The 12,971-nt window shown below is 40.4% G+C and overlaps 1 protein-coding gene across 1 annotated transcript; it reads left to right on the forward strand.

Annotated features, from left to right (window-relative positions):
* The first annotated feature begins 2,049 nt into the window (after nt 1-2,049).
* Nucleotides 2,050-6,302, forward strand: LOC139409428 (insulin-like growth factor binding protein 1a). Its single transcript, XM_071154572.1, has 4 exons — nt 2,050-3,501; nt 3,744-3,916; nt 4,410-4,538; nt 5,033-6,302. Exons 1-4 carry the CDS (start codon nt 3,123-3,125, stop codon nt 5,156-5,158), a joined length of 807 nt encoding a protein of 268 aa, XP_071010673.1. The 5' UTR covers nt 2,050-3,122; the 3' UTR covers nt 5,159-6,302.
* The last annotated feature ends 6,669 nt before the right edge of the window (nt 6,303-12,971 follow it).

Here is a 12,971-nt window from a genome sequence, read left to right on the forward strand (position 1 = left end):
GTGCATTACAGGGCAGTTTACCTATTGACTGCCAGCCAGCCCATACCATAAAGGGGCAATCTGGGATTCAAACAACAACAAAGCGGTCACACCGCCACTGTTTTTTTGGTACTAAGCTAATGACCAGAGATCAATGAACAGAGGTGCAAAGTAACTAATTACAGCAACTCTTTACTGTATTTTTCAAAGTTAGTAATTTTACATCTAAAATGTAATTAAAGTAATAGTACTTCTACTTGAGTAGGATATATCAGTTATCTTTCTACCCTTGATCAGTGAACGAGAGGGAGTTTGTGAGTGAGTGAGTGAGTAAGAGCTGGAAAGGGGAGTGAGTGAGTGAGTGAGTGAGTGAGTGAGTGAAGGAGGGAGGGACTGAGGGAGGGACTGAGGGAGAGAAAGAGGGAGTCAGGTCAATGTTTTTATTTTAAATATAACTCAATGACTTTTACTCTGAGTATATTTTAAAGTAGATACTTTTTACTTTTACCTGAGTAGCTTTTTACATCAGTAATTTTACTTCTTCTTGAGTAAAATGTCATTACATTAGCACTGCTTCTACATGAGTAGGATATTTCAGTACTCTTTCCACCCCTGGTAATGGCTCTATTTAATTCATTTTAAAGTAAAATAATGCATGTACCAATCCCAGATTGCCCTTTTAATTAATGGAGTAAAAGGAAATATAATGGGGAGATAGAATGTCAATGTTTAGACACAAAGAGGCTCTTCGGTTTTGAAATTAACATGAACTAGTCAACTCACTGCATAGTTTGACATATCAATCAGACCCTAAATTAATTTTCATTATCACATTTTCTTTTACCAACATAAAAAGGAATGCAAAGTCTATTTCTTTTTCACCCTCTGCATTTGCATCAATGGGCTTCTAGATGTGCTGTAGCTATAGATCAATGGTTCCCAAACTCTGGGTCTGCACGTGGGGCGGAACTCAGTCCGTCTTTAAACTTACTCTTGAATGTTGTAATAATACAATGCACAATGTGTCATTTCAGAATTGGGTAGTGTCATGGACAGTTCTTGTGCCCATATAAATAGACATGGCGTGTGTGTGTGCGGGGGTACATGGGATGTTCCCCAATGCTGGAAGGGGGGGCCCTGAGTGAAAAAGAATGTGGAACCCCCGCTGTAGAGCATGCTTTCCTTCAATAAGACTTGAGTTGCCCCCCACTGGGCATACACTGGTTGAATCAATGTTGTTCCCACGTCATTTCAATGAAATTACGTTGAACTAATGTGGAATAAATGTTGAAAAGACATCTGTGCCCAGTGGGCTATTACTAGTATTGCATCATTCCAGAAGATCGTTGACTAGATCACCTTAGACTTCAACTGGTTTCAGATGTTAAAAGTCTCATTATATACAGTATTTATTCAGCTTGGGGCTATAGAAGGAGTACAAACAGTAAATCAGTCGGTTACATGAGAAGTGGGTCTAATCTTAACCACTTTGTAGGCAGATGATGCAATCTTACAAGTCATTGCATTGCATGATGACATATTGCTTAGTGGTGACACAAGGAGAGCCCTGGTCAAAACTAGAGCTAGTGCACTGTAAGGCTAATAGGAACTCATTTGGGATACAGACCTTGTTTAAAAGTAGTGCGCTATAAAGGGAATAGGGTGCCATTTGGGACCACCTTCGTCCACCATTACAGTCATGGTTGGTATCCTCAGTTCACCCCCTCTATGCATTGCTCACCATCTCTGGCCCCTGGCGGTCACCCCTGAGAACATTCCCTAGCGTGACCAATTCCTTGTTGTAATATTGGCCTCTCCACTTTCAGCCTCCTAAATGAACAATACAGTCATCCACCAATGCCAGGTCTGTTGCCCTGTGACATAGGGTGTGAGTGTAACATGGTTATCTATTTGTGACCTTACTCTCTCGCACTGTCCCCAGTACCCCTGTGGTGTGCCAAGAGCAGTCTCTCTCTCTGTCTCTCTCTCTCTTACTCACTCACTCACTCACACGTGCGCGCGCGGGACCCGGGACGTGTCTCTGGCCATGTCAGTGCAGCCTCGTTCCGCACCGTCTATTATTAACACCGGAAAGGAAACGGGTAACTACAATGGTACTCCTCCGGTCAGCTCCGGCGCCGTGGAGACCAAAATGGGGCTTCCGGGAGTGGAGGTCGCATTCCACGGTCGGCGACACGCTGCTGTGCATCCCACTGGTTGAATCAACGGAATGACGTTGAATAACGTGGAATGGAGGTTGGATTGAAGTCTGTGTTTATTGGGGTGACTCAGAAAAAAAGTACTGTACACCGTGACCCCCATTTGCGCCGGATTATCTGCGCGGTGCATGTCTTCTCATGTTCAATTAGTGCTGGACATGTACAGTAGCCTACTAGGTGAAGCCCCGGCAGGCTAACCGGCGTAATCAGCAGTCATTATTCGTTTTTGCTGGAAGTTGTGTAAGAAGTTTGAAAGGATATTAAAAAAACAAAAAAAACAATTAACTCATGAATAGCAGGCATTGTACCACACTGGCGGTGAAATAGGTCTTCACTTCTTTGCGGGGCTAAACTGCTTCCGTTCAGCATCAGACTACTAAATACAACGATATAGCATGTATTTTTCTACTACAAAATCTATGTAGTTTTAATCCTACTATAATGGTGAAACTTCAAATAGACGGTGATCAATTCCTGATGGGCTATATAGACTGACAGGGATGACAGAATGTTGAAACTCGGTTATTCCTTTTCCTCACTTGCAATACCAAACAGTGATGTCGTCACACTGTCACTGGTTGATGTTGTGCATACAGAGAGCGCGACGTGCGAGCACAGTCTGTTCCAAAATAAATACGATATTGTGTTTTGCGTGTTGTATTCAAATGAGGTCTCTGACTGGACATATGAGGGCCAATCAGAAGCCGTCGGATCATTACACCTTCTTTTTAGAAGTCATTCATAATGCAGATGCGTCAAACGTTTTACAATGACCAGGGTATAAATAAGGCTGCGCGCAACGAGTAGTCATTTTTCCAAAATCAAAGGAAAGAAACTAAGGAACAGGAACGAATCGTTTTTTTTCTAACTCTCCTTACCTTTGATAAACTACTATTCTTCCTTATTCCAGTCTCTCCTTATACCATGAGTGGATTATTTCACAGACATTTATTGGTGGCAGCAGCGGTATGCTGCTCTGTGCTGGTCCGGTCTGTCCTGGGGTCCCCGGTGTTAGCGCAAGAGCCGATCCGATGCGCCCCTTGCTCACCGGAGAAGCTGAGCGAGTGTCCTGCGGTGGCGCCCGGCTGTGCGGAGGTTCTGCGGGAGCCTGGTTGTGGATGCTGCCTTGCTTGCGCCCTGAAGACGGGGGATCTGTGCGGAATCTACACGGCGCCATGCGGGTCCGGACTGAGGTGCACCCCGAGACCCGGCGACCTCCGGCCGCTGCACTCCCTCACTCGCGGCCAGGCTGTGTGCACTGAGATCTCCGAGCCCGAGAGCAGCTCTGTGTCCCAAAATCCCGGTATGTAACCCCTAATTGCTAAATGTTTTGGCTATAGCTAGATTATAAATAGCATATATGCAATATATATATAATGTCTATAGTTGACATACGCTAATAATAACATATATTTTAAAAAGCCTATTAGCCTAATAATATGGATAATTATATCATTTGCAAATGTACTTATGCATAAGTGCAATCAAGATTGTGATTTCTACTGGCTTTTCCCCTTCTTGACACTCATTCCCTTTTTCCTCCAGAACAAGGAGCGGCGGACAATGCCGAGACAGAGAACACTGCCATGGTATCAGACTCCGGCTCCAGCCTCTATCTCCACGGCCACAGCAAGCCCTTCGATCCCCGGGCCGCCGCGGACGCGCTGGAGAGCATGAAAGCCAAAGTTAACGCAATCCGAAAGAAATTGGTGGAGCAGGTGAGCGCTCACGGAAAATGTACTAACCGTTTTGCAATTATAATTTAACGTTCTTAAAACTTTTGGAGAGTCAATTGACGGTTGGGTTGTGGGTAGTTAGCATCATACTGCAAGGGGGCGCTCGAGTGACTTTGAAGTGTGTGTGTGTGCACGTGCGTGTGGGTAGGTGCGGGTGTGCATTAGCCTACCTTATGACCTATCATGGAACAATTTTACAAAATACCAGTGTTTTTCCACAACAGGCCTTGACTGTGTGGGTTGATTGGATAGAACCACAACCTTTGATGACTAGTGAGAAGGCAGTGATCTACTCTATCTAGCAGCACTACTTTGATAGCATGCCCTTAGACAGGTAGGGTCAGGTCTCCCATGTAGCCCCTTCAGAGACAGATTTAGAAGCAAGTGAAGATGAATAAAACACTTAAAATATGTCTACACAGTACAGAGAAATACACTTAAAACTCATTATCTCTCTCTTTCCCTCTCCTCCCAGGGTCCCTGTCATGTGGAGTTACAGAGAGCTCTGGAGAAGATCGCTAAGTCACAACAGAAGCTAGGAGACAAACTCATCAGGTTCTATCTGCCAAACTGTGACAAACACGGACTCTACAAAGCCAAACAGGTAGACACACTGTGTGTGTGTGTGTGTGTGTGTGTGTGTGTGTGTGTGTGTGTGTGTGTGTGTGTGTGTGTGTGAGCATGTGCACTTGGGTTATGTGCCCGATTCATGACTCCTGTCAGTGTGAAGGAATCTCACCTGGTTGTGTGTGTCCAACCAAGATTGTGCCAACCACAGCTCCAGAAAGAATAATGTGTGTTCAGGCAGAGATTTGTACAGCACTGCTTACACCTTGGAGCACATTCAGCTAGTTTCACTCTAGTGTCATCCCCTTGGCGCGGCATGACTATACACGCATGTGTGCCTTTCCGTGTGTGTGCCTGTACACACGTTTGTCTTGGAATGGGTGTATGTTTGCCCCATGAGGTGCGGCTGCACACAGATGAAGGTCATAGCATATCTGAACAGGTGTGTTAGGTGGAGGTGTGTTACGGTGTGTAAAAAAAAAACAGGCATTCTAATTTCTCTTTATCTCTCTTTCTCCTTCTCTCTCGCAGTGTGAGTCATCTCTTGATGGACAGAAAGGCAGGTGTTGGTGTGTGTCCTTCTGGAACGGAAAGAAGATTCTGGGATCCACTGATCTGGAGGGAGATGCTGAGTGCGCTTATGAGATCAACCACTGATGCAGAACACGCACGCATGCACGTGCACACACACACAGACACACACAAACACACACACACACACACAGTAAACCACTGATTTTTATTTCTATACCTGTTATTTATTAATTGTAAATGGTGGTGTTTGATATTCAGGTACACACTGTCATTATTAATATTTTCATGCATTTACTTAAACTCTACAGCCTTATTTATTTCACACTATGTATCTCTTCATTTTGTTATTTTTATGTTAAGAATATTTATATCATTTTGCCTTATTGTTATTAGTATTGTTATCATTATTATTATATGCGTATTTTTATCAGTGTATGATGTGCACATATGTATCTATGCCCTGAGTTACTCCATATTGCCGAGTTGATCTCGCTCTGGTCTTTAGGAGTTTGTCTGCTGGTTTACTTTTTAAAACGAACCAAACAAGAACAAAAGCACTGTGTGACCAAATTGTCTTTTAGAAGGATTTCTAATTGTTATTATGTTACTTTTCATTGTTTTTCATGTTCATTGCCATGGTTTATTTGTTGTTGTTTTTTCTGATATGATTCATAGATGATGACACTCAACTACATAAGTGAATGCAGAAAACGACTAATTTGGGCATACTTACCTTCTAAGAAACTCAATATCCTATGGTCCTGTGGGGTTTGCAGAATTGCATGATGGGTAATGCTCCTGTATTGCCCCTGTTCTGACGGGTATCTACCTTGACCTACCTCCTGGTGCTTGTTTGTCTCTGCTGACTGTCTGTCTTCATTATTTTGATACATCCTCCTGTCAAAGAGGACTTTTATTTGACTTAACTGACTGGCATCACTGTTCTTTATCTGACCATGAACGCATTATGACCACAAAGAACAAATTGTTGTCGTTTGACTGTGTGGTTTGACCGTGTTTCATTTGTGATGTGCGTGCTCTGTCTACATGCTGCTGTTGGAGAGAGAGAGAGAAGGAAAGAGAGAGAGGAAGAACGAGAGCAAGAAGGAAAAGAGAGAGAGAGAAAGTGTGTGTGAGAGAGAGAGAAAGATGTTCTTTTTAATCCAAAGTGACCGACTGCTCACTCATGTGTATGGACACTTTTGTAATTGAGTTGTATTGTAAAAAAAAAAAAAAAAAAAATTGAATAAAAACATTTAACCTCAAATATGTTAACTTGTTCATCTTGGACATAAGCCTTTGGGCTGTATTGCATTTTTTTAATCAATAATTTCTTATGTACATTTGAAGTCGGAAGTCGACATACACTTAGGTTGGAGTCATTAATTAAAACTCATTTTTCAACCACTCCACAAATATCTTGTTTACAAACTATAGTTTTGGCAAGTCGGTTAGGACATCTACTTTGTGCATGACACAAGTAATTTTTCCAACAATTGTTTACAATTGTTTACAAAACAATTGTTTGGAGAAATGTCCTCTGGTCTGATGAAACAAAAATGGAACTGTTCGGCCATAATGACCATCGTTATGTTTGCAGGAAAAAGGGGGAGGTTGCAAGCCAAAGAACACCATCCCAACTGTGAAAATTGGGAGTGGCAGCATCATGTTGTGGGGGTGCTTTGCTGCAGGAGGGACTGATGCACTTCACAAGATAGATGGTATCATGAGGTAGGAAAATGATGTGGATATATTGAAGCAACATCTCAAGACATCAGTCAGGAGTTAAAGCTTGGTCGCAAATCGGTCTTCCAAGTGGACAATGACCCCAAGTATTCTTCCAAAGTTGTGGCAAAATGGCTGAAGGACAACAAAGTCAAGGTATTGGAGTGGCCATCACAAAGCCCTGACCTCAATTCCATAGAAAATTCATGGGCAGAACTGAAAAAGCGTTTGCGAGAAAGGAGGCCTACAAACCTGACTCAGTTACACCATCTTTGTCAAGAGGAATGGGCAAAAATTCACCCAACTTACTGTGGGAAGCTTGTGGAAGGCTACCCGAAACATTTGACCCGACATAAACAATTTAAAGGCAATGCTACCAAATACTAATTGAGTGTATGTAAACTTCTGATCCACTGGGAATGTGATGAAAGAAATAAAAGCTGAAATAAATCATTCTCTCTACTATTATTCTGACATTTCACATTCTTAAAATAAAGTGGTGATCCTAACTGACCTAAGACAGGGAATTTTTACTTGGATTAAATGTCAGGAATTGTGAAAAACTGAGTTTAAATGTAGTTGGCTAAGGTGTATGTAAACTTCCGACTTCAACTGTATGTAATCCGGCTGGAGCATCCTACTAATGATCAAATAATTATTGCAGAAAAGATAAATCTTGATGCCCTTGGCAGTGTGTGTGACTGTGTAGTCATGTGGTGAATGTTTCAGTCATATAGGAGTATGTGCATAAACAGCCCTAGCGACTGCATCTGAAATGGCACCCTATTCCCTATATAAAGCAGTACTATTGATCAAAGACCTATGGGGATTAGGGTGTCATTTCAGACACAGCCATTATCTGTAACACAGAAGAATGTGTTGCTAATAAAACTGTTTCCTCAATATATTGTGAAACTCCAACCAAAAAACCAACCCAACCATATAAACACACATACACCTTGCTCAAACTTCATGTTGTTCTGTCTTGTTGCGCTGTAGCAGTGCCCGAGGCTCCAGGTTGTGTGTCTACAGTGTGCTGTGCTCTCTCTCTCTCTCTCTCTCTCTCTCTCTCTCTCTCTCTCTCTCTCTCTCTCTCTCTCTCTCTCTCTCTCTCTCTCTCTCTCTATGATGAGAAAAACAGTACCTCTGAACCTTTTCATCAACTATCAAAATAGATTCCTCTGGTAATCTTTTTGGTTGCCAACTGCCTCCCTGTCTGCTAGAACATTTGATGTAAACACTTTATTGAATGTAGGCCTACTTACTATAACTCTGAAGTAGGACAGTATTGAGTACTGAATGTAGGCCTACTTACTATAACTCTGAAGTAGGACAGTATTGAGTACTGAATGTAGGCCCACTTACTATAACTCTGAAGTAGGACAGTATTGAGTACTGAATGTAGGCCTACTTACTATAACTCTGAACTAGGACAGTATTAAGTACTGAATGTAGGCCTACTTACTATGACTCTGAAGAAGAATAATATTGAGTACTGAATGTAGGCCTACTTACTATAACTCTGAACTAGGAAAGTATTGAGCACTGAATGTAGGCCTACTTACTATAACTCTGAACTATACAGTATTGAGTATTGAATGTAGGCCTACTTACTATAACTCTGAAGTAGGATATAGTATTGAGTACTGAATATAGGCCTACTTACTATAACTCTGAACTAGACAGTATTGAGTACTGAATATAGGCCTACTACTGTAACTCTGAAGTAGAACAGTATTGAGCACTGAATGTAGTCCTACTTACTATAACTCTGAACTAGACAGTATTGAGTACTGAATGTAGGCCTACTTACTACAACTCTGAACTAGGACAGTATTGAGCACTGAATGTAGGCCCACTTACTATAACTCTGATGAAGAATAATATTGAGTACTGAATGTAGGCCTATTTACTATAACTCTGAAGTAGGACAGTATTGAGTACTGAATGTAGGCCTACTTACTATAACTCTGAACTAGGACAGTATTGAGCACTGAATGTAGGCCTACTTACTATAACTCTGAACTATACAGTATTGAGTATTGAATGTAGGCCTACTTACTATAACTCTGAAGTAGGATAGTATTGAGTACTGAATATAGGCCTACTTACTATAACCCTGAACTAGGACAGTATTAAGTACTGAATGTAGGCCTACTTACTATGACTCTGAAGAAGAATAATATTGAGTACTGAATGTAGGCCTATTTACTATAACTCTGAAGTAGGACAGTATTGAGTACTGAATGTAGGCCTACTTACTATAACTCTGAACTAGGACAGTATCGAGTACTGAATATAGGTCTACTTACTATAACTCTGAAGTAGGACAGTATTGAGTACTGAATGTAGGCCTACTTATTATAACTCTGAACTAGGACAGTATTGAGTACTGAATGTAGGCCTACTTACTATGACTCTGAAGAAGAATAATATTGAGTACTGAATGTAGGCCTACTTACTATAACTCTGAACTAGGAAAGTATTGAGCACTGAATGTAGGCCTACTTACTATAACTCTGAACTATACAGTATTGAGTATTGAATGTAGGCCTACTTACTATAACTCTGAAGTAGGATATAGTATTGAGTACTGAATATAGGCCTACTTACTATAACTCTGAACTAGACAGTATTGAGTACTGAATATAGGCCTACTACTGTAACTCTGAAGTAGAACAGTATTGAGCACTGAATGTAGTCCTACTTACTATAACTCTGAACTAGACAGTATTGAGTACTGAATGTAGGCCTACTTACTACAACTCTGAACTAGGACAGTATTGAGCACTGAATGTAGGCCCACTTACTATAACTCTGATGAAGAATAATATTGAGTACTGAATGTAGGCCTATTTACTATAACTCTGAAGTAGGACAGTATTGAGTACTGAATGTAGGCCTACTTACTATAACTCTGAACTAGGACAGTATTGAGCACTGAATGTAGGCCTACTTACTATAACTCTGAACTATACAGTATTGAGTATTGAATGTAGGCCTACTTACTATAACTCTGAAGTAGGATAGTATTGAGTACTGAATATAGGCCTACTTACTATAACCCTGAACTAGGACAGTATTAAGTACTGAATGTAGGCCTACTTACTATGACTCTGAAGAAGAATAATATTGAGTACTGAATGTAGGCCTATTTACTATAACTCTGAAGTAGGACAGTATTGAGTACTGAATGTAGGCCTACTTACTATAACTCTGAACTAGGACAGTATCGAGTACTGAATATAGGTCTACTTACTATAACTCTGAAGTAGGACAGTATTGAGTACTGAATGTAGGCCTACTTATTATAACTCTGAACTAGGACAGTATTGAGTACTGAATGTAGGCCTACTTACTATGACTCTGAAGAAGAAGAATATTGAGTACTGAATGTAGGCCTACTTACTATAACTCTGAACTAGACCGTATTGAATACTGAATGTAGGCCTACTTACTATGACTCTGAAGAAGAATAATATTGAGTACTGAATGTAGGCCTACTTACTATAACTCTGAACTAGGACAGTATTGAGCACTGAATGTAGGCCTACTTACTATAACTCTGAACTATACAGTATTGAGTATTGAATGTAGGCCTACTTACTATACCTCTGAAGTAGGATAGTATTGAGTACTGAATATAGGACTACTTACTATAACTCTGAACTAGACAGTATTGAGTACTGAATGTAGGCCTACATACTATAACTCTGAAGTAGAACAGTATTGAGTACTGAATGTAGGCCTACTTACTATAACTCTGAACTAGACAGTATTGAGTACTGAATGTAGGCCTACTTACTATAACTCTGAACTAGACAGTATTGAGTACTGAATGTAGGCCTACTTACTATAACTCTGAACAAGACAGTATTGAGTACTGAATGTAGGCCTACTTAATATAACTCTGAAGTTGGACAGTATTGAGTGCCGAATATAGGCCTACTAATGTAACTCTGAAGTAGAACAGTATTGAGTACTGAATGTAGGCCTACTTACTATAACTCTGAACTAGGACAGTATCGAGTACTGAATATAGGTCTACTTACTATAACTCTGAACTAGACACTTTTGAGTACTGAATGTAGGCCTACTTACTATAACTCTGAACTAGACAGTATTGAGTACTGAATGTAGGCCTACTTACTATACCTCTGAACTAGACAGCATTGAGTGCTGAATATAGGCCTACTACTGTAACTCTGAAGTAGGACAGTATTGAGTACTGAATGTAGGCCTACTTACTATAACTCTGAACTAGGACAGTATTGAGCACTGAATGTAGGCCCACTTACTATAACTCTGAAGAAGAATAATATTGAGTACTGAATGTAGGCCTATTTACTATAACTCTGAAGTAGGACAGTATTGAGTACTGAATGTAGGCCTACTTACTATAACTCTGAACTAGGACAGTATTGAGTACTGAATGTAGGCCTACTTACTATGACTCTGAAGAAGAAGAATATTGAGTACTGAATGTAGGCCTACTTATTATAACTCTGAACTAGACCATATTGAGTACTGAATGTAGGCCTACTTACTATAACTCTGAACTAGACACTTTTGAGTACTGAATGTAGGCCTACTTACTATAACTCTGAACTAGACTGTATTGAGTACTGAATGTAGGCCTACTTACTATACCTCTGAACTAGACAGTATTGAGTGCTGAATATAGGCCTACTACTGTAACTCTGAAGTAGAACAGTATTGAGTACTGAATGTAGGCCTACTTACTACAACTCTGAACTAGGACAGTATTGAGCACTGAATGTAGGCCCACTTACTATAACTCTGAAGAAGAAGAATATTGAGTACTGAATGTAGGCCTATTTACTATAACTCTGAAGTAGGACAGTATTGAGTACTGAATGTAGGCCTACTTACTATAACTCTGAACTAGACCGTATTGAATACTGAATGTAGGCCTACTTACTATGACTCTGAAGAAGAATAATATTGAGTACTGAATGTAGGCCTACTTACTATAACTCTGAACTAGGACAGTATTGAGCACTGAATGTAGGCCTACTTACTATAACTCTGAACTATACAGTATTGAGTATTGAATGTAGGCCTACTTACTATAACTCTGAAGTAGGATAGTATTGAGTACTGAATATAGGCCTACTTACTATAACCCTGAACTAGGACAGTATTAAGTACTGAATGTAGGCCTACTTACTATGACTCTGAAGAAGAAGAATATTGAGTACTGAATGTAGGCCTATTTACTATAACTCTGAAGTAGGACAGTATTGAGTACTGAATGTAGGCCTACTTACTATAACTCTGATATAGGACAGTATTGAGAACTGAATGTAGGCCTACTTACTATGACTCTGAAGAAGAAGAATATTGAGCACTGAATGCAGTCCTACTTACTATAACTCTGAACTAGGACAGTATTGAGCACTGAATGTAGGACTACTTACTATAACTCTGAACTATACAGTATTGAGTATTGAATGTAGGCCTACTTACTATAACTCTGAAGTAGGATAGTATTGAGCACTGAATGCAGTCCTACTTACTATAACTCTGAACTAGACAGTATTGAGTACTGAATGTAGGCCTACTTACTATAACTCTGAAGTAGGACAGTATTGAGTACTGAATGTAGGCCTACTTACTATACCTCTGAAGTAGAACAGTATTGAGTACTGAATGTAGGTCTACTCACTATAACTCTGAACTAGACCGTATTGAATACTGAATGTACGCATACTTACTCTGAAGTAGGACAGTATTGAGTACTGAATGTTGACCTACTTACTCTAACTCTGAACTAGACAGTATTGAGTACTGAATGTAGGCCTACTTACTATAACTCTGAAGTAGGATAGTATTGAGTACTGAATATAGGCCTACTTACTATAACTCTGAACTAGACAGTATTGAGTACTGAATGTAGGCCTACTTACTATAACTCTGAAGAATAACAGTATTGAGTACATACATAAGGGAACATTTCGGCATTTCGTGTATGATCAGTGAGAAAGTCCATATTGCAAATGTACGGTCCCTTACTAGACGTCCGAAATCGTTTGTAAAATTCGCGGTCGGCGTCGGGCCGTGCGGTAGGGCCAGACCTACCGGGAAGTCATCAAATTAACTTTGTCGGACATTCGGTTTCCGTTTTATAAAATAAACAAGTTTTTGACCGTTTTTCCGCTATCCCGGAATTTCCCACAAGAGGGCATAC

Source organism: Oncorhynchus clarkii, chromosome 5 (assembly GCF_045791955.1).
Source record: "Oncorhynchus clarkii lewisi isolate Uvic-CL-2024 chromosome 5, UVic_Ocla_1.0, whole genome shotgun sequence".
In the NCBI taxonomy this organism is placed as follows: domain Eukaryota; kingdom Metazoa; phylum Chordata; class Actinopteri; order Salmoniformes; family Salmonidae; genus Oncorhynchus; species Oncorhynchus clarkii.